Here is a 17,661-nt window from a genome sequence, read left to right on the forward strand (position 1 = left end):
AAACTAGCAATGACACTTGTCCTGGGTGTAAGACAGGGTCCTTTGAAGTCTTATGGTCCCCTTCGGATAGATCCTTATGTTTTTGTGAACTTTCATCGTAGATCCACTCTCTGTGTCGGAGATACAGACAATGTTTTATGGTCTGTGTCACATTTAAGACTTAATTTAGTGCAGAAACAGTTGTCAGTCATCACCCAGTGCAATCTAGATCCAGTACATAGTCTGTGTCTGCACTGGCTTGGTGCTGTTGTGACATTATTTAGTGTTCAATTCAGACCTCTGTAATTTAGAGTTTGACATGAATGGCAGTCAGCAAGCAAGTGTGTGTGTGTGTGTTAGTTACACTACATGTGGGAGAAGTGTGATTACAGCTAAAACCAAGAGTGAAGTGCATATAGGCTGTCTTGTCACTCCCACTGTTGTGTTCACATGTAAAGGACACGATATCTCATACATCCATCAACAGCAACAACCTCTCAGAAAATTAGCAGCTGCTAATTACAGATCTGTACCGTGATGGGAATAAAGCTACGAAAATGAACCTGGTAATCAGTTTCTCTTTCTGATGATCGGTGGTATAAACATCATTATAGGTCATGTTCCCTTGTCGTGTGTTAATGGAGGATGTCGCTCTGGACAGCGACCTGCGTTTAGATCCTGAGGCAGCTTTATTTTTTTTAGAAATGCAAAATTGTTTGAGCTTTAATGCCAAAGTAAATGCCCGTACCAAATCAAATCTAAAAAGTTCTCCAACCTCCTCAGTAATTTAGAAAGCCATGATGCATATAACAATACTTTTTGCCGTATAACTCCTCGTGGAACCACAGCTTTTTGTTTTTACACTTCTGTTTTTGTACAGATTAAACAAATGTCTTGAATTCCTCCTACGGGGGATCAATAAAAGCACATCTTATCTATCTTCTCCACCTTTGGCAAAAAAAAATGAAGTAATCACATTTCCCAAAATGTTAAACCTGTGTTTTCATCTCTACACAAGTTGTACGACTAAATCTTGTTTGTACTTTAGGAAAAAGGCCCATTGTGTCGGTAGTATCTCATGGATATTCATAAACACAGCAGCCCGACAGAACTGAAATCCACCACGTAGCTGCATCAAAACAGTTCCTTCATGTTTAAATTTCAGCTGTTCTTCATCCAATAAAGAGCAATAAAGTCTTCTTACGCAGCTCTGAATGAATGATCGCTGCGTAGGAGAATTAGGATACTGAATGTCTGCCGAAGGTGAGGACCAAAACATTTATCTTGCACTTAAGAGTTTTATAGTGAAAGCCAACGTGCAGAAGTCTACTATTTATCTCAAGTGTTCCTCCCACACACAAAGCCTTGAGCTACACATTGCTGTGGTCAGTCCACATCTTACGCTGGTCCTCTCTCTAATCTACAGCATGTTACACTTCTCTCGTGCGCACAGTGTTCGCCTTGATTCTGGACAGAGGAAACAAGAACTTGAGCAGCGGGAGAGAAACGATCCACGTTTCTACACGACCCTGACCCTGTTTGACCGCGACTACAGCACCAACAGAGAGAGGGTCGGTGCTGCTATAGCCAGATCTCCTGTTTCCACAGATGTTTCTCGTGTGTGTGTGGGTGTGTTTTTTTAGACGTGTTTCTGGCAAGTGCTCTGGCACTCACCAGCCAATAATTGCACATAATTGCATCCATTTGTGGGGAAAGGCAAAGATGAACATTAGTGAGATCTGTGACACGCACTGCGACGCGCTCGCTGGCTCAAGATTAACGACAGACTCTGTCGGCGGTGGAATGTCGCGTGACACGTGATGTCAGGTGGCATGTGGCGGTTACTATGGTGACCGGTTGCACCTGCACTTGTTCGGCTTTGGTGAACACTGAGATAAGATGAGGTTGGAGGTGTTTTTATAGGTTTGTTGCCGTCCGATCCCATTAAAAACAAAAACAAACAGTGACAACAATAAAAATCCAGAGCCTATTTCTCCATAGAGCTCCAAAAAACACATTAATGAGCCACACACAGCTGATTGTTTATTTATTACAATGTTTTATCTTCCTTTTTCTTCAATATTACATTGAAGAGGTGGTAATCTTTAGGTATCTGTACAACTTTTTACTTTTTCCCTACTATAGTTTTACTCAATTATCTTTCTACTCCTTACAGCTTCAAAACAGGCTTGTTACTTTAGTTTTAATGCATTTTAGTGAAATTATCAATTATCTTTTTTTTTATTATTACACATCTTCACAACATCAAGACTGGTGCACATCACACATGACAGATGTAACAGGACAAAAAAGAAGGAATAGACGAGAGGGAGTACTTTTTACTTTTATACTTTACATTTCAAAGAGCCTCTACTTTCACACTTTTACTTAAATATTGAAGTTGAATCAGTTCTTCTACTTTTACTATTTTTTTTACACAAATATATCTGAACTTGAGTAAGATTGTGTGTACCTTTGCCACCTCTGCCACATACACAGTGCTGCTGTAAAAACTCATCGCTCACTCACCAAATGTGGATTGAGAGTTGAAAGTAGTCTAAACAATTGCACAACTACAGTATCCATTATAAGTTGACAACCTTTTTAAAAATCTAGCTACATTAGGGACCTGTGTCTACAGATTTAACTTCTCACAAGGAAGTTGGGAGATGGACTAACACATTGGAGATTTTGGGCTTTTATGAGATTTGTTAACAGTAAGAAAAACAAAAGATCTGGTTCATTTTTTAATCTGGGAAACAAACAGGCTAGTTCAGCCATTTTTACACAGTATTTTTAATATATAAATTTCCTCTGGTAGCTCACCTGGTAGAGCTCCTGTCTGCAGCCATCGACTCCGACCTGCGGCCCTTCGCTGTCTGTCATCCTCTCTATCTGCTCCCTTTCCTGTCGCTCTTCAGCTTTCTCTACCAATTAAAGGCAATAAAGAAATGTGAAAGATGACTCATGATTAACTATTTCCATGAGTCAACACCATTTGACTCTTAAACTTTTCACCAGTACCAATAACAATAACACAGTGGTAACTGAGGCAGTAACATCTCACCATAAACTAGGCAGTGCTTTAATAATTTGTGTTCAAAGATGCAATATTTGTAAGTCCACTTACACGTGGCAAGTTGGCAAGGCACTTTAGAGTTTTTAACACCCAATCTGAACCAAGAAGAAGATGCGCCGCATGTTACATACACACCATTTACCTAATTTCATCGCTCCTTGATCAATTAATCAGATCTGACAGTATTAAGGATATCGGAGGACTATAAGGACTCAGGGGAGCAAGGAAGCTTCCTATAGGAGGCTTGAGGTCAACACACAAAGAACCTAAAACCAACGCAGGCGTTTTAGTATTCCCAACTTTGTTTTCTTATGTGCCATTGTGTTAAATTAGTGGATATATGTTTAAAAAGAATCATAAAAATATATTATTATTATTATTAGTGTCATTTATATATGGAATAATAACATACATAAGACACTAAATTATTCCTTCACATTTGTGGCATTTCAATCATAAATATTTAAAAAGGGACTTTACAAGTAGGACTTCAATAAATGGAGACATCAATAATTAATGAATACAAAAATGCTTCGCTGCCAGTAGAAATGGCTCATGTGCTTCCAGTGTTTGAGCAGTGAATATTTCAATCTATATTTTACTTTATATAACTCCAAATCATAACAGAAGTTATCTCAGTTAGTCTCAGTTTTCATATAGAGCGCGTCCAGACCGTACACAGGGAGGGACCCTTAAATTTAGTGGTGCTTTGATCTGTACACATTCTGAATAGAGGTTTATTGTGCATGTGCGGATGTTTTTAAGAGACAACACGCAGAGGCAAATATCTGTCACGTAGGAGGACTTCAATAAAACAATATGAGCACACAAGCAGCGGAAATATGCACCCTTGATATCATCTGAATAGTAGATCCCATTTTCTGTGGAAATACGGACCAGGAAACAAAAGACACCGCGGAGCAGCTGACGATGACTGACAGGTGATCCTGCTGTGTCGGCGTCATCAGAAAACTGACGTTGGTTCGGATGACGCGTAAGAGGGAGAGACGTCTTTTCCCCTTGTGTCTTTTCTTTGCATTTCTCGCCCACGTTTTGAAGTGGGAAGTGAAGACAAAAAGGAAGAAAAAGACGTTTAGTGAGGCAAGCGCGTGGACGAGGGAGGGAATTTGGCACGTACACCTGAGGATTTACAAACTCAGAGTTTATAGGATTTCACACCTGAGGAACCCTCAACTATTTCTGGAAATTGTAAGAGAACGTAAAAAGTAAGTTTTGACAGCCTCTCTCCCTCCTCCACTTGTCATCCGGGGCCTGTCAGTCTGTTCATTATCAAAGCCTCGCAGTCTGTGTATGACCTCCACAGCTCTCTGTACACTTCCTCTCTGTTTGCCCTTTGAGCTTCTCTGTCTGCTGGTTTTTGTTAACTGATGTGTGAAACGTGGCAGCTTCTCAGACCTGTTCATGTTTCCAGATACAAACAAAGCCAATCATATAACAATGCACAATAGACCGAGCTGTTGCCAATATATATAACGCCAACGCTCACCAACTGGACTCCACCATTTCCTCGATTCGAAATCTGCAAAAGGAAAAAATAAATAAATTGAAAAGCAGCTCCCAATACTGATTGGAGAGGAGCAGAAGAGGCATCAAATGGTTTCGGAAAAAGGTTGTGGGTTGGACAGTTGAATAATTGGCTGAAGCACCTTATGAAAGAACAGCTTGGAAAAAATAATTTATAAATAAAAATCATAAATAGCTGAAAATGTCACACTGAGAGGAGTGGCAGGGTTGCTGGAGGGTTTATGGACGGTTGACGGATCCTAAAGTACCGAATACCAGAATCTGATACCAAATCTGAGCTTTGTGGGGGTCTCTAACATTTGGGCATAAATAAATAATAACCTAACGGGTGTAAATTGTAAATCCAATCGAAGCAAGAAGTCAATACATAATCTAAGAGAGTAGTAGTTAACGTAATGTAACGTTAACAGAAATATTACATTAAAGAAATGCATTATCTGTTGTTAAAAATAATGTTTTTTGTAATGTTGTAGAGACCCACACAGATATTCTTGTTGGAGCTCAGCCTAACCTCGAACTCTCTAATACCACAGTATAAAAATATCCAGTTAAATGTCCTTGAGTAAGAGTACAACCGTATTATCAGCTAAATGTACTAAAAGTATTTGATTTATCTGAGTTATCTGCAGAAAAATGACATTATGTATTATTATACTTAGACACTAGACACTTAGACATTAGATTGTTAATACACATTTTCATCATTTTACTCTTTGAGCTGGTCTAGGTGGATCTAGTTTGGTGCATTGGTTCTCAGTTTAGGGGTTGGGTGCCTTCAAAGGCTCACAAGATGAATCCAAGGGGTCGTGAGATGATTATTGGGGCAGAAAACCGTAATAAGTACCAGTTTTTGCGTAAAATACTGGATAATTGACCCCTTTTTGAGTAGCTGTTAAAATTAAAACCATGTGTTCAGAGGGGAAATGTGTGTTTGGCAGAGCTGTTAACAACTCTTGACTAACAAGTGGATAAATGGTTGAAATTGTTAGATAAAACTAATGGATAGGTTACTGTTATGTAGTATATGTAACAGACCTAAACATCGACTGTTATTCACTATTATATTATTATTAAAGGGCTGTAGAGATACACAAACAGAGAAGGTTGGCAACCACTGACTTAGGATGACTCACAACCCTCCCACCATCTGAGGAGTTTAGAGGAGAAATGCCTCTTTGGTAGAACTGCTAATAGACTCAGACACCTGAAATGTGGCAAGGGGCCTCAACCAAACACTGCTTTTTGTTGCAGGTCAGAAGCCAAAATGCTTCACAACCTCTGGTGTAATCTATAATAGTAACTGTAATGGATGTAGTGGAGTAAAAAGTACGATATTTCTCTTTGAAATGTGGTGGAGCATAAATAGAAATACTCAAGTAAAGCAAGTACATCAAAATTGTACTTAAGTACTTTAATACATCTGTTGATAATCTGTCCATCAACTAAACCATTAATCAACTGATTGTTTCAGCTCTGCAATGTATTTTATAGCATAATGTTTTATGATTCAGAGGTTATTTTTGTTCAAATGTTGCCCGATGTCACCATGAAGACGATGGTGTCTGTTGGTGTCCGCGGTAAAAGCTCACAGTCCCACAGTTCACCTGGTTCTTTGCACCCTCCTCCTTAGTTCAGAGAGCCTCCACTGCTGTGAGCGTGACTTCATGTGGAGGGACGCTCTGGTTCCTCCCCCGGTGGCCCTTCCTGACAGTTTGGTAAACGGCCACGAAGTGCCGCAGAGAGGGAAGCCCTTCTGGCACTTTGTTCCCTCTCTGCTGGGCGACTGACGGCTTGGACACGCAGCAGAGTGCGTGAGCAGTGCGTGACAGCCGCCTCGCTGAACTTCAGTACTTTTTAATATCCTTCTCTGGACTTACGTGAACGTGTGTGTCTTTCTCATTATGTCATATTGGATCCAATAAATGTGTGTTTAATCACATTAAACGAGGGACTATTGCTGATGTTGAGCGTCTATTTTTGTTCTCATATATTCAAGCTTTTAGAAAAAACTGAGTACTGTAATTTTTATGTTGACTGTTTACAAGTTACAAATTAATTATGGATACTTTATGTTATAAAATGCCATTAATCATTGAATATGTATGTGTATGTTTTACAGCAACAAAATGTGGATTATTTTCCTAAATAAAGAGTTTTTACATTTATTTAATTTTACTCTTTTTGTTTTGTCCAACACACTGAGTTTGTCTGTGTGCATGTGTCTGAATCACGATTGAGCAGCTGAGTCACTGTCTTTGTTGTAGATGAAATCAGTCTGGAGGGGATGGTGGTGCACAGAGCTGAATGCAGGCCGGTCGTCAATGACAACTACATGAAGCTGAAGAAGTGAGTGAACTTTGAAATTGTTGAGCTCAGAGCACAGTCAAATGTTATTGTGCCTCGTGGTTGCATTGGGTTGGAATAATGGGCAAAGAATACAATATTAATGCACATTATAATCCAGCAAATGGACGTTTTAAACAAAAAAAACCCTTCATAACATAACATAAATCCAATATTCCCTTCAACTTACACCCCTCAAATAAGAATAATTCTTAAAATTAGTGTAATAATTAACACACAGATGCATAAAAACAGTCAGGCCAGCATTTGATTTTGCTGTTTAATTTTTTTCTTTCTCCCACCTCTGGACAACACATAAAATCTGTTCAAGTGTTGTAAATTAATTCTGGCGGAGAGGGGGCATTGCTGCGACTGTTTATTTGTGTACACTAAATACTCGACTCCACTCTGCCTTTTTCAAACGGTTTCTGTCTCCTCTTCGTTGGAATCCGTTATTCCAGCTAGTTAGTGGATGGCATTGCTATAGCAACCGCATCACCGTGGCAGATGCACTGCTACAATACAACCCAAGGCAAACACACACACACACACACACACACACACGCACACACGCACACGCGCACGCGCGCACGCACACACACACACAGTTTGCCTTTTTTTGGGGTGTGTGGTGTCAGCCGTCAAATCAGTACGAAACATTACAGGGAAATCACTTTAATTATTCACACCACACACATAAACACCTCTCTGTGACCGTCGTCGCCGTCGTCTGCCCTCAAAAGACAGAGCGTCTTTTTTTTTTCTTCTGATTTCTGTGCTGAACATCTTGGCTGAGATTCTCCTTGGACGTTACAGGGTGGTACTGTGAAGTACTGTGGAGTACAGACTGAACTTAGATTTTGTCCAATTTATATTTTATTTTCTGACTTGACAAGGGAAGGCTTCACTTTTCACTCCAGTTTTATAATCTCCCATTTGGATGGCAGCTGACAAATATGTCCCTCCATCGTGGGCATTATGTTGTCATGTGTGTGTGTGTGTGTGTGTGTGGTGTGTGTGTGTGTGTTTGTGTGTGTGTGTGTGTGTGTTGTGGTTGTGTGTGTGTGTGTGTGTCGTGTGTGTGTGTGTGTGTGGTGTGTGTGTGCGATATGCACAAAATTCAACAGTTATGGTAGAGACATTCACCAGTTTCTCACTGTAGATTAAAGCAAATAAATGGAAGCCACATAAATTTGCCTATTAGAGAATAAAAATTGATGATACAGTTAAAAAAACATTTTCATACACTTAATACATAATTAAAAATGACTTATTATGCGTATTTAGGGAAGGTGATTTTTCTTCATTAAATGTTAAACTATTATCAATAGTTTTAGCAATGTTATTGGTGAGCAATCCATTTTTGTGTATATATGGAGGATAAATGTGTACTAATCGACAAAGACAATGAGAACAGAGACATTAAAAAGAGCTCTGCAAGAGACAGAAAATTTTCTAATACATCAGCTTTACTATACATAACGGCTCATTAGCATAGGCTGTTTATGTTCGTATGTCGTTATGGAAACATCACGTTATTTATGGGCAGATCATCGGGCAGCCTGCCAGTGGCTTTTTGTGTCTTACATTTCTTCCAGGCTCATAAGGTTATGCTGTTTTTTTCTTTGTGCTATCAGTCTGAATAAAATGTTCAAAGATGAATAAAGGCAACAAATACAAATAAATAGAAAGCAGAGATGTCTTTTGGACGAGTAGCTGCTGTTATTATCTTTGTTAAGTTTGATTCTCGAGGAAGCTGACGCGTTTCTCCGTGCCCCCTACAGGGCAAAGGTCTGTCAGCAGGAATCAAACTAGATCACAGAAAAATCAAAAATCTAACTTTATCTGCTGTCGTGTGTGTTGTGTGCTGTGTGTGATGTGTGCGTGTTGCTGTGTGGTGTGTGTGTGTGTGTGTGGTGCTCAGGGCAGCAGATCAACGAATCCACCATAGCTCCACGTTTGTCGCAGCAGACTGTGAGAAAGCCATCACTTACCGTCTTCAAGCCTGCTGGCGCAACCACGACTCAATGATGAGAACTAATAACCAACAAGGCTGGTATCATATATACGGGTGGTGTGTGTGGTGTATTGTTGTGTAACTCTTTGATTAAAAAAACACAATATTACCCATTGATATTAATTACAAAAATGATGCAGTAAAAGTCCATGTTTGCTTGCAATGTAAGGGCCAGCCCTGACTAAAATCTAACCTGAGTGCTGACAACAATCTAGAAAATCGAGCTACTGATGTGTAAAAAGTTGTTGAAACTGTAAATATCACCATTTTTTTTTAAATATTAGTGTAAGTAATTACCAACTTCAGGTTAAAAGGCTTTAAAAATTATTTTTAAAAGAGGCATCTCCAACAGTGCTTGTACCACTAAAAGTTCAGTAAGTACTCATCACAGTATTTCTTATCAACCTGTGAAAATATACGTATTCGATTTGGGGCTGAAATGTTGATTAAACAACTAATGACATTTAAGACATTCTGTGTATTACATGATATAATTCTATTATTATTATTATTTAGTATAATTATTATTAGTTCTTATTTAATCATCATCATGCTTTTTTATTATTATTATTCTCAGTTGGTTGCTACGATAAGAAGAAGAAGTCCCAGAAGCAAGGATGGTGAGGCCTAGCGGCCAGGTCGTGTTGGACATTCCTTCTTGCCTTTGAGAAACAACCAGTATTACCAACATTAAAGACTTGGTGGACATCACCAAACAATCTAACTGGTGAGACACAACACAAACACACACACACAACACACACACACACACACACCACACAAAGCTGTAAGACCAAACACAACAATACACCTGCCACTATCAACCTGCTTTGTTAAATTTGCAAAATCGGCCACCGCATGACGTTCATGCCTGTTCACACTATCTTTTGGGCTGAAATTTGCCCAACATGCGCCCAAACACACACACACAACAACACACACACACACACGAACACGGGATGAATCGATACAGTGCCGTGGATTCGTTCCAGCTCGCAGAAAACAGCAATGTGTAGGTGCTGATGAGACCTTGAGGTCCTTCTCTCCCTCTGATTGCATCTGATTGCATAACCATCGGCTGAGTAGGAGTCAAACGCCGCAATACACTCCACACAATCATCTCTCTCCTAAAGTACTTGGCTAACACTCAAATTAGCTGAACTAAAGTAACCGAAATGCCCATTATGAAAAAGTCTGGAAACGCATCAGTGTTATTCATCGGGCACGTCTCTATAAGCTCAACACAGACCCCTAGTGGTGGTTGGAGAGTAAAGGGTCTCCTACAGCTGCTGCTCAGTGTTAGAAATTAGGTTTGTGAAACTAAACGGTGCCGTCAGTACACAAAAGAAACATCTAAGCTTGTTAAAATGAGAAGCACAGCTGGGTGTGTGAGTGCAAGCACAGGGAAACCACCATTTAGTACACAAGTAGAAGGAAATTGGCCCCGGCAGCTGACTTAGTCTCATATATAAAGCAGACAGGGACTACTGCTAGCAGCTGGTTCCTTTGCTTAGCACAAAGACTGGAAACAATAATAAAATATAATCCGCCTCTGGAAATCCACATCGAGTCAACCACAAACCACCAAGATGTAAGGTGTTAGTGAGCGTCAGGAGGTGCTGATAGGTGGATTTTGTTACCTTTGAACAGAGCAATGGTGGAACAAATGTTCAGATCTTGTGATACTACAGCGAGTAGCAGCATTAAAATGCAGTGAAAGCACCAAAAGTAAAGGGATTTATCATATCGATTGGCCCATTTTAGAATAATATTAGTATTTTATTATAATTGATACATTAATCGTATAAGCATCACTTGAATAGTACAGATAATAATCTATATACTACCTCTTAGCTCAATCTGTAATGATATATTATAATTTAATTGTTGCATATGTTTTGTATTCCTGTAACTTCCAGTAAAGTTTAAATATATATATATCTTTATATATATCTCTGAAATGCAGTGGGTTAGAAGTATTGGATGAAACGTTATGCAGTGGCCTCCAGTTACTGATGAAGCTACTTTATATGGGTGGTGATCTTAGTGTCATTCAAATGTTAAATATTAGTCAGACATTTGTTACAACAATAGCCAGAAATAGAGAAAAAAACAGACCACTTGACCATCCGCCTCATTTCAAGTGATGTACTGTGTAATACAACTGTTCTAGTTAGTTGGTATAATCACTCAAAAGTTGCATTTAGACTAGAAACATTAGTTATATTAGTAAAAAAAATAATAAATACACAAGATTATTTCATTAATTGCCATTAAGGACCAACATCTTGATCCTCTTGAAGTCATTGAATCTATAAACCCTCATCCAGGGGCCACTTTTCATAGAGTAACGGCTTGTGTGTTCAGGTTTTTGCTGATTTCTGCACAGGTTCATTGTAGAAAGTAACAACACATAGAAAGTGAAGGGAAAAGTAGAAAACTGTACACTTCTTAGGACAGCTTGCATTAAAACACGCACATACTGTAGGGAGATAATGTAATGCCAACCTGTTTGCTTCTAGTACTTCCCCGGATATTGTGCATCAAATTAAAGTGTAAGGACATAAAGATTGTACAGTACTGGAGTAGATGTACTCAGTTACTTTCAGCCACTACAACAGAGCTGTTTCCTGTATTTATGTTTAAGGGAAACTACATATTTACTGTAGAAAACTTATTTGTGGTGTCGATTTTCTCAACTAACTCGGCAGCAAATTTTCCAAAATGACAAAGTGTTAATTTAAAGCAACAATTTGACATTTCAGCTTAGTATAAAGACTGGAAACGGGGAAACAGTTAGCCTGGCCTTCATCCAAGTCTCTGTCTTACCTTTCACACAGGTATAATTGTTCGGTTAGATATCAATTATACACAAAAACACTTGTCGACCTGTTTCTCCAGACCTACCTGAAAGAAATCATGAAGGACATTGGGACGTACAACAACAAGGGAGCTCACAAAAGCACCTGGGAACTGAAGCCGGAGTACCGACACTACGAGTCTGGCGAGGAAGAGGAGGAGATGCAGACGGCGTAGTTCCAGCGAGTTCCTCTGAGCCTGGCGAGGATACAGCTCCGAGCTTTCAGCCGCTCGCAAATGAGTTCAGGTTTTTCACTGACTTGTAGAAAACCTGCTGTTTATTACAAATGCAGGTAGTATGTGATGGTTTTGAGTTCATAATGTTTAAGTTGATACTATTATAGGGTGGAAAGGTCTGCCCTGCATTAGGTAGCACATCACATAAATAAACAGACATATTGTTCACAGTGAATGATTTAAATCAGTTCTTTTTGGACGCTGAGGAATAAAATATGTCTGGAAGTGGAAAAAAAAACATGAAATAAATCTAAAATGCAAAACTATTGATTCCCTTTTTGTTACAATACCAAAAAAAAGAATTTGGATTTTTAACTACACGAGCTGAAAGGTGAATGTTTTAAATGTCTGTGACCGACTAGAGATTATTATTATTATTATTATTATTATTATTATTATTATAGTTAACTGAAACTGAACTAAAACAAGGTTTGAAAAATCATCTTACTTAACTGAAATAAAAATATGAACCGAAACAATATTGTGTATTAACTAAACTAATTAAACTAACAATATACAGGAAATGTGTTTTAGCTTTAGTCTTTGTAAATTTGGTCAAATATGTCAACACAAGCATGAGGAGGAGATATTGGCACATTATGTTTACAGAGAAATGATCAGTCAGTGTGTTTGTACAAATATCATCTCACCTCATATTAAAAAACTAAAACTCAACTGAACTGAAAAACATAAAAAAATATATATAAATAAAAACTTTTTTTTAATTTGAAATGTAACCAGAACAATTAACTTATATATAAGATTTACATTAAAGTGGACGTATGAGGTCTTGTCTTATATAAACAGCTGGATCTGTGGCTTTGTACAGTCGTCACTACTGAAGTTAACCATCATTTATAAACTGGATCAGTGTCGATCGCCCCCTACTGGACCTTTTAGTTGGTTACACACATTTCTCTATATATTTATCTCTTTAAGTTCACATGCACGCCGAGTTTCCACTAATATTGAGAACAAGACAATATTCATCATTTGATAAGTCATATAAACTGTGTAGTCCATTTGGATGTTAATTAAATGAATTCCTAATTAGGGTTTGAGTGGAGCATTTACCAGTCTATGATCAGCTCTGTTGTAAAAACTTATTTCTGTTCAGAAGGAAAAACACATCTACTTTTAAAACAGAAGTTTAACAGGTTTGGTTTTTGGATATGTGTAAACTATAAGGACGACCTTTCTCCAGAAGGTGGTTGAACGAATGAAAGAAGAAAACTGTTCACACGGTCGGAGAAGTTTACCACCGATAAAGAGGCAAGAAGGGTCGAGCAGCTTCGGTTGTTCCACTTTGACTACGAGAGATATTCCTCTATAGGATGTACAGCTGCATGTAAAGGGAATATCAGCCATGTAAACACCTTTTAGTAGGAATATTTAAAATAAAAGGAAAAGAACTGAGTATTGTGCATATAGTTTGATACAAAATGCATTAAATCACATCTTTAAAAAGTTTGCATGTTTAATGTTTTAACTTTTACACTCAAACACAAGATTGTTTATCCTACTTTTACCTGCTAGTTAAGGAAATGTGCCATTCCCTAAATAAGTTTGAGCATACTTAGAAACATTTAGTTTTAATAATGCAAGTACACAACTGCACTAAAACACTTTAAATGCAGAAATGTTTCCCGTCAATATCTGACAAACACACAGAAGAACTGGAAGTGGTGGTACTAGACTTTATTTTGAAATTAAACCGGAGGTCTTGTCATTGTAGATGGAATCATACTCAACCATAAACAAAGAGGTCAGAGGTCAACTTGTATGGATCATTGTTAAAACGGTAGACACAAGAAGAAAAAAAACATCTGTTTGTGGCACCGGTCACAGTCCTGACTAGTTTTCAATCCCAACAACCGAGCCAAAAGTCAAACACTGCAAAAGCCAAAAAGAAGGTTTAAAAACGGTTTTCAGTGACCAATCATGTTTGATTCACCCAGCTTTGGGCTTTGGGAGTTGGTGCTGTGGGCCATAATGTGAATATACAAGAAACTGTAGAAGAATGTTTCCTTTCAGGCATGATGCAAAATAGTGCTCCTTCAGTCTGCTCTTGGGGCCATTCGAGAAGCAGCAGCCAATTGAAAAGCAGATGTATTTCCAGATAGTTACTGCAAGAAAAATGGGAAATTTGTGTTATTAGTCATCTAATAAAGCCTCTTTTCACATGAGTAACTCGACATCCTGTCCAAAGGTGGATTATATCTTTCCCTTGTTTTGTCATACTATCTATGGGCAGCAGTTACTTTAGCAACAAGAGAAGCTATTTGCCCATCAGACCTCTTAAATGAGAGAAAATGAGTTTTAGAGGCAGAATATGCTGGAAAACATTTGACGTCAGCCCAATCAGATTTGTTCCTGTGGTAAAAAGTGTCACTGTACATCACTTAACGTCACTTTATGGGACTGAACAGTTAAACATCTGCTTGTTTTCATGACTCAGCTGAGTTACTTACACATTTCTCAGCCAGCAGACCGTCTTTGAAGAAAAGCATGTATGGTGTGACGCCATCTTCGCGGTAGTTCAACAGTCCCACCATGCCGTCTGGGTTCATGCTCTCCCCTAAGAAAAACTTCACGAGGACAAAAGACGGCAAGTCAGAGGACAACAGCCAGAAAGTATCTCGTCATACTAAACTCTGTAGTCGTTGCTTTACACAAAACAAATAGTGTATACACTTTAATTTATAGTTTTATATCTTCTAATGTTAATAGCAACAATATTTTTTATTTGTGATATTCTTTGTTTTTGCCCCAACCCTGCCTGCGGAGTCAACTGGAACTTCTCCCTTGGAAGAATAAAATAAGAAACATCTTTATATCGTTTAAAACACCAAGCCTAGAAAGCCACTGTCCAGATATTGTTGTCATAGAAACGGATTCAAGACATCCCTGGTGTGTGTCGTTGTGTGTGTGGTGTGTGGTGTGTGTGTGTGTGTTGTGTGTGTGTGGTGTGTGGACTCTACGTGCGTAACCTGAAGGTTCTTGAAGTCTTGCGGGGAGGACCCAGCTTCAAATGCTGGGTGTAGCGTCAGCATGGAACTTCTCCACTCTCTCTGGTTGTTGCTTCTCCCCAGGTGAGCCCTTAATGCTGGACGCGCACGAAGCAGTGACAGTTTAAATATTCTGTTCCACGGTAGGAACACCGTTATAATTCCCTTAGAACGTGGTTTAAAAACCCCCCCCCCCAGAAGATCAGACACTTACGCCCTTCATGTAGTCTTTCATGTAGGGTAACGTAACCCTCTCTTGTGCGAAAGGCCGTCTGCCTGGCAGCTTGTGGTTGAAGGATTGATGGTAACTACGCGGGAGACGCGAGCTCTGCGTCGGTGCCCCTCCGACCGCCGTCTTCAGCAAGAGGCCCGTTTGGCCGAAATGCAGGACTCGTCGAACCCCTCATGTCCTGGGTGGGGACGTGCTGGCGAAACATTAAAGAACAAGGGAGCAGCAGGAGACAGACGTGAGTGGCAGGGGGGGACGGGGACGTGAAGTTGTGGTGGATCAGTGGGCCGGAGATAGCTGCCACTTTGAATCTACCATCGTTACTAAAATGTTTTCTTTAAACAGAAACGCTGCTGAACGAGGACACAGGGTTGTTTACTTTACAACAGAAGGAAAACGGGAACATTTTATATTTTTATAAAACCTGCAGTCTCGACTACAGTGTCTTTATCTGCTGGCCTCTTAGCAGTAAAACTAACTAAACTAACTAAAAAGGCCCAACAGAGCAGTGTGATGATATTATATTATATTAGTGAACCCCGGTCAACTACACCTACATTCACACGTTACTCTGTAAGAGACCGGTGAGATGATTAGTATTATTATTGTGTTATCACATGTTTAACTGTACATCAGTGGTGTTCAGTACTTATTGTAGCAGCAGGCAGGTTTGTGTTGTTTTGGTTTCTGTAGCACTTTGACATTTTCTTATGAAAAGTGTTTTTACACATAAAATGTATTATATTATTATTATTATTATTATTAAGATGAGGGACTGCTCTTTACACCAACCCCTCCCTCTCTCTCTGTCCTCTACGTCATCAGGCTGCTGGTGACGTCACCGCACATGAGCCGCGAAAGAGCGATCACGTGATCAACGTGACTCACACATAAACCTGAATGTCGGTAAAATTACATTTAAAGAAATATATATATTTAAAAACTTAACATTATGGAGAGAGATAAAGGCTGGGAGATCATTTATTGTGGTTAAGTTAAATATCTTTCTCATAATTCTGCTTTGTAAACACATTTCCTACAGAAACTGTTTATTGAGTCTCTGGAAACATAATTAAGACTTTATCTGTATAAAAAGTGTCCTTTAATTTAATTTAAGTGTGAAACGTGACGTCTCACCTTCCCCATAAATACTAAAAAGGGTAATTTAAGGAAACTTGTACTTAATTACGCTTATTTTTGTAATTTGTGAAACATTACTTTAAAATGGGCAACTACCATCAAAAGCCTTTGTAGCTTTGCTTTGTGTAAACTTCCTTCCTCTGGAAAGTAACTAAAAGACACTTTATAACTTTTATTTTAACGCTTATTTTACCTTTTAGCAGTGAAACTAAATCCCGGTGTAACAGGGTGAAGTGTCCCTTTCATGTGTTATTATTAAATCCCACAGACTCACCTTTCCTTCAACTTCGTAGAAGATGCCGTCCTTAGACTCGGTGATTTTGTAGATGTCGGAGAACATCTCATCCCCTTCGGCGGAAACAAACAAACAAACAAATAAACATTGAGATAATAAACATTGAGATAATAAACATAGTTATCACTTTATTCCACACAAAGTCTGCGGCCTAACGTGGCTCCGAGGTTGCGCCATAAACTACACCAGTTAAAGTTTTCTCCTCTTTTTTAACAGCTGTTAACTCGTTATTTAATTAAAGGCGAGGGGAAACCCTTTGTGATACATTAGGTCAGTGTATCAGATTATAAAAGAGGAGTATAAATAAACCGCCGACAGGCCGCGGGACTTCACCGCGACCGACGCTGCTTCTACACCCACCGACAGTTTATTAACGTTAAACAAACACCGGTAACACCCCCGTTAACCGGCACACTGGAGCCACTCTTCACTACCTTTTAACCCACTTTAAAAAACGTAGCAGTCGACCCGCGGCTGACAAAGAGAAACAGAAGAAAGGATGAAAAGCTAACCGGCCTCAGCATCAGGGTGGCTAACGGTTAGCTTCCCGATCGCACGAGTTAGCTAACGGTCGCTAACGGCAGCTAACGGTCGCTAACGGCTAACGGCTAACGCTCTCTCTCTCTCGCTCTCCAGTAAACATAAGACACAACGGAAAATAACCGCCGTAACCGCCGCCTCGGCTAACCGTCAACCGGCGCACAGGCGTCGACCGCTCACCGGTGACGATGCACTGGTAGATGATCATTTTGGCCGCTTCGGTGTTCTTCTTTCCGGGGACGGATCCGAGGCCTGTCGCCCTAACTGAACGGGGGAGGTAAAAGAGCGAGGCAGCGGCGAGCCGGGGCATTTACGTGCTGCTGACGTCACCGTGGGTCGGCTCGGGCTCGGCTCTCCCGCTCTGAGCTCTGCTGCGCCCCCCCCCCCCCC

General features: G+C 39.6%; 2 protein-coding genes across 2 annotated transcripts in view; one reads left to right on the forward strand and one right to left on the reverse strand.

Moving 5' to 3' along the window:
* LOC118339332 (general transcription factor IIF subunit 2-like) overlaps nt 1–12,412 on the forward strand; it is a 40,065-nt gene extending 27,653 nt beyond the window's left edge. The window contains exons 5-7 of the mRNA XM_035676918.1: nt 6,868–6,949; nt 8,731–8,737; nt 11,865–12,412. Of these exons, the coding sequence (XP_035532811.1) occupies nt 6,868–6,949; nt 8,731–8,737; nt 11,865–11,999 (224 nt within the window). The 3' untranslated portion in view covers nt 12,000–12,412. The remainder of the gene's footprint in view (nt 1–6,867; nt 6,950–8,730; nt 8,738–11,864) is intronic.
* A 1,329-nt stretch (nt 12,413–13,741) lies between these two features.
* tpt1 (tumor protein, translationally-controlled 1) lies at nt 13,742–17,610 on the reverse strand. The gene is made up of 6 exons (XM_035676920.1): nt 17,452–17,610; nt 16,711–16,784; nt 15,417–15,492; nt 15,050–15,165; nt 14,531–14,647; nt 13,742–14,185 (listed from the first exon to the last, which is right to left on the reverse strand). The coding sequence occupies exons 1-6, from the start codon at nt 17,579–17,581 to the stop codon at nt 14,183–14,185; spliced, it is 516 nt and encodes a 171-aa protein (XP_035532813.1). The 5' UTR covers nt 17,582–17,610; the 3' UTR covers nt 13,742–14,182.
* Between the last annotated feature and the right edge of the window lie 51 nt (nt 17,611–17,661).

The sequence above is a fragment of the Morone saxatilis genome, unplaced genomic scaffold (assembly GCF_004916995.1).
Source record: "Morone saxatilis isolate NCDOM2014 unplaced genomic scaffold, NCSU_SB_2.0 Contig5, whole genome shotgun sequence".
In the NCBI taxonomy this organism is placed as follows: Eukaryota; Metazoa; Chordata; class Actinopteri; family Moronidae; genus Morone; species Morone saxatilis.

Bases quoted from the DNA above. Each gene is read 5' to 3' on its own strand.
- tpt1 (XM_035676920.1), bottom strand. From the start codon at position 17,581: ATGCCCCGGCTCGCCGCTGCCTCGCTCTTTTACCTCCCCCGTTCAGTT. The intron at 15,493-16,710 runs GTGAGTCTGTGG...ATGTTTCGCCAG, and splicing joins TCTACGAAGTTGAAGGAAAG to CACGTCCCCACCCAGGACAT. The intron at 15,166-15,416 runs GTCGGAGGGGCA...GTGCGCGTCCAG, and splicing joins GCCTCTTGCTGAAGACGGCG to CATTAAGGGCTCACCTGGGG.